Consider the following 3,626-nt stretch of genomic DNA (forward strand, 5'->3'; position numbering starts at 1 on the left):
GTCCATTCGCCACGCCCACGAGACTTGGGCACCTCGTTTTCACGAAGTCACGCGGCGGTGTCCGTCCAACGCTGAAATGAATGCCAAACACGAGCATACGGGCTAAAAAAACATGCGTGTCGTCTCCCTGCGCCGCGGCAGCAAGGGCCCCCCGCCATGCCGTGCCAGCTTCGCGCTCACGCGCGTCCACCACAGTTCTACGCCCTCTGCATCCCGTCAGTTTGACAGTTACCGTTGCCTGAGCAGAGAACTTACCGAGCGACCAGCCATCATCCATAAATACACTTGCTCTGACAAAAGCACTGACCCTTCTCCCACCGTCGCAAGAGTCAAGAACACTCTCCCTCCATAGCCTTCGAAACCAACAAGGCGCACGCCGGAGTCTCCTCATGGCCGACGAGAAAGAAGCCGACTCGCTGCAGCCGCCGTCCAAGCAGCCCCGCCTCTCCTCCGCCGACTCGAACGCCGGTACGTGCAGCCACACCAGGAAAGCTGTAAGAGCAAGCGGCTTGTGTTCACCTGAAGATGTTGAGTTGTTCCATGCGTTGTTGTTGTTGTCTTGTAGGGGCGGTGACGATGGCGGTCTCGTCGCCGCTGGGTCTTGGCCTCGGCCTGGGGCTCGGTGGCGATAGCCGTAGCGAGCAGCAGGCCTTCGAAGCACGGGCGGCGGCGAAGTCGGCGCTGACGTTCATGCAGCAGCAGGAGCTGGAGCACCAGGTGCTCATCTACCGCTACTTCGCGGCGGGGGCGCCCGTGCCGGTGCACCTCGTGCTGCCCATCTGGAAGAGCGTCGCCGCCTCCTCCTTCGGCCCGCACCGCTTCCCCTCCCGTACGTTTCCTATGCCACCTCGACATCCTGTAGTGTCGGTGGATTGTTGGATGAGCCGTTGGTCGTCTTCTGAATGGCAGTGATTGGGCTGGGGAGCCTGTGCTTCGACTACCGGAGCAGCATGGAGCCGGAGCCCGGGCGGTGCCGCCGCACGGACGGCAAGAAGTGGCGGTGCTCCCGCGACGTGGTGCAGGGGCACAAGTACTGCGAGCGGCACGTCCACCGGGGCCGCGGCCGTTCAAGAAAGCCTGTGGAAGGAGCCCCCGCAGCCCCGGCGCACAGCGACAGCACCGCCACCGCCCCGCCCCGCGCCATCGGCTTCTCCCCCGCCGGCATCCTCCACGCCACCCACAGCGCCGCCGCGCGCGCCACCTGAGGCCGAGGGCGGCCTCGTCCCGTCCCCGCCGCGTCCGTCCGTCCGTCATGGCGCGTTGGCGTGGGGCAAGATCGTGCAGAAACGAAATCCGCAGGGATTTTGTCGCGTCGTGTAGCTTTTTCTTGGGCGGCTTTTCAAACTATAAACCTGCTGAGTTCGATGGCACGCGTCCCTGCTGGTTGCTGTGCGTGCGCCTGTGACATATGGTAGGAGTAGTATGTGTGAAAGGCAGGCGATTATTTTTCCTTTTCTCGTCGGGTTGGGTTGTGGGGGTCGTGCCGCGGTGGCGGGGTGGCCGGGGGGAGTGGTTTCTTCTGGGGCTCCGCTCGGGGACAGTCCGCAGGGCTGTAGCTTTGCATGCACTGACCTGTGTCAGAAGACGGTGGCTCGGGCAGAGTGAGGCATTGGATGCTGCACGCTGGCCTTGGCGTGGCGCAGTGGCCCCGCGGCCCGACGCAGAGTGCCGCGCCGCACGGTCTTTGCTCCCTTTGCCGCATGGGAACGGCCATTGGTGAATCCCTGATTTGTACTGGCCTTCGGATGACGGGATAAGAACCGGGACATCCAGCATTTGGCACGGCAGGATCTCATGTTCTTTTCGCATTCAAGGCATCTCCAACGGGTTACCTGCATTACCGTTAATAACCAGCCCTGCTTGGTGCAAATTTGGCCCGTTTAGTTTCTCTTTTCACTGTTGGGCTCGTATCGCATGCTTCTTAAAACACCTCTCAGCCAGACCCAGTGGGAACGGTCGAATCGACTGTTTTCTCCTAGCCAGGCTCGCGGCGTACAGAGGAGAGGAACACCGCACCGAGCTAATGCGAGGACGGGGTGGCGCGAGCTCGAGCGTGTGCGTCGAAAAAGCGGCACGAGGAATTGGGTCACCTCCCGCCGAATCGGACACTTAGCCCCCGACGGCTTTGCCCTCCTGCTGATTCCTTGCCACCATCTCCCTCACACGCTCTGTCCCAGGCGATTTCATCGACGACCAGCAGGTAAGCACATCTTCTCCGATCGGCACTGGACGGCGACGACACTTCGTCATCCTCCTCTTCTCCGACGACTTCCGCGTCGACTCCCTACTCCTTGATGGTTGTAAGTTCTATCAACCACCCCCCCCTCCCTACTTGTTGTAGCTTTGATCTGCGAGCATGTGATCGGGGTAGATCTATGAGCATTGGTAGCATTGCAGAGTGTCGATCTCGTGATGGATTGCTAGGACGGTAGGGTTTGGTAATCCGATTTCATGGTGTTCTTTAGTTCGGCTCCAATGATACTATCATAGATCTGTCACCATGTAAATCTGAACATGTGCATTACGGCATGATAATAGTATGGACGATATGTAGTTGCGGCAGCCGCGTGTAATGCTTCGAACTCATTGGTAGCACTCTTGTATGCATGTGGTATGAACTGTGCTATGAACTTGCCAGTGTTCAATGTGTAGCTGTGGTGGTCGAGTTAATTGTGTAGTGTTGTGTCACTAGTACTGATCCTAACCATTGTAGAACATGAGCATCCAAGAGTTCAGCCAGGCCATTGTTCTGTTCGGCCAGTGTATGCCGTCCTATGTCGAGGACTCCTAATCCAAGAGATACTTCAGGATTCAGAGGTGTTCGAGGTGCCTATTCAGCCCTCATTTGTGATGGCCATGCCTAATGCTACAACTACTGCCGCACATAAGACAACCATGAAGGCTGGGAAGGAGAAGGTCTTTGGCAGGGGGAACACAATGAAGTGGTTGCCTTTTCTGTCCACCTTCATGCTTAACAAGATGTGCGAGATCATGTCCAATGGGGGAAGGACTGACAATGTCTTGAAGGAGGTGCACATGAACAATGTTGCAAAGCGGATCTTCGACTTCTATGTCCAAGAGGTGACCGCGACCCAGGTCTACAACCACCTCAGGAAGTAGCCAGATGGATCCGAGTACCAAACTGAGAGACCTTAGTGATGCATCAGGACACCTTCACAATTTTGTTGGAGTCCGAGCACTACCAAGGCCACACGATGCTTAGCTCACATACCACTTTATACAGTAGTTTAGCATATTGATCGTGTCAATCACAACAAACATCGCTTCGCTTCTGTGTTAGGACCACCCCAATGACGTTGAGTACCTCAACATCCCCATCCAAAACTATACACAAATGCAACAGATCTTCTCCTATGGGATGGCTACATGCAAGCATGCCATGGGCCCTGGTCAGCCACTTGATTCACTTATGCCAAAGTGGACAGACACCCAAGAGCAGACACCATCAATGTTGATGTTCCTGATGAAGGATATATGCCCTAGAGGCAATAATAAAGTTATTATTTATTTCCTTATATCATGATAAATGTTTATTATTCATGCTAGAATTGTATTAACCGGAAACATAATACATGTGTGAATACATAGACAAACAGAGTGTCACT

The 3,626-nt window shown here is 55.8% G+C and overlaps 1 protein-coding gene across 1 annotated transcript; it reads left to right on the forward strand.

Annotated features, from left to right (window-relative positions):
• The first annotated feature begins 220 nt into the window (after positions 1-220).
• On the forward strand, positions 221-1,450 carry LOC125512331 (growth-regulating factor 10). The gene is made up of 3 exons (XM_048677422.2): positions 221-468; positions 566-829; positions 910-1,450. Exons 1-3 carry the CDS (start codon positions 390-392, stop codon positions 1,203-1,205), a joined length of 639 nt encoding a protein of 212 aa, XP_048533379.1. The 5' UTR covers positions 221-389; the 3' UTR covers positions 1,206-1,450.
• The last annotated feature ends 2,176 nt before the right edge of the window (positions 1,451-3,626 follow it).

Source organism: Triticum urartu, chromosome 6A (genome assembly GCF_056163025.1).
Source record: "Triticum urartu cultivar PI428250 chromosome 6A, HENAU_Tu73, whole genome shotgun sequence".
Taxonomy (NCBI): Eukaryota; Viridiplantae; Streptophyta; class Magnoliopsida; order Poales; family Poaceae; genus Triticum; species Triticum urartu.

What these genes read in the sequence shown, in the direction of transcription:
- LOC125512331 (XM_048677422.2), top strand. Translation starts at nt 390, where the DNA reads ATGGCCGACGAGAAAGAAGCCGACTCGCTGCAGCCGCCGTCCAAGCAG. An exon ending in CTCCGCCGACTCGAACGCCG is followed by an intron (nt 469 to 565) that starts GTACGTGCAGCC and finishes GTTGTCTTGTAG; the next exon opens with GGGCGGTGACGATGGCGGTC. An exon ending in CCCGCACCGCTTCCCCTCCC is followed by an intron (nt 830 to 909) that starts GTACGTTTCCTA and finishes TCTGAATGGCAG; the next exon opens with TGATTGGGCTGGGGAGCCTG.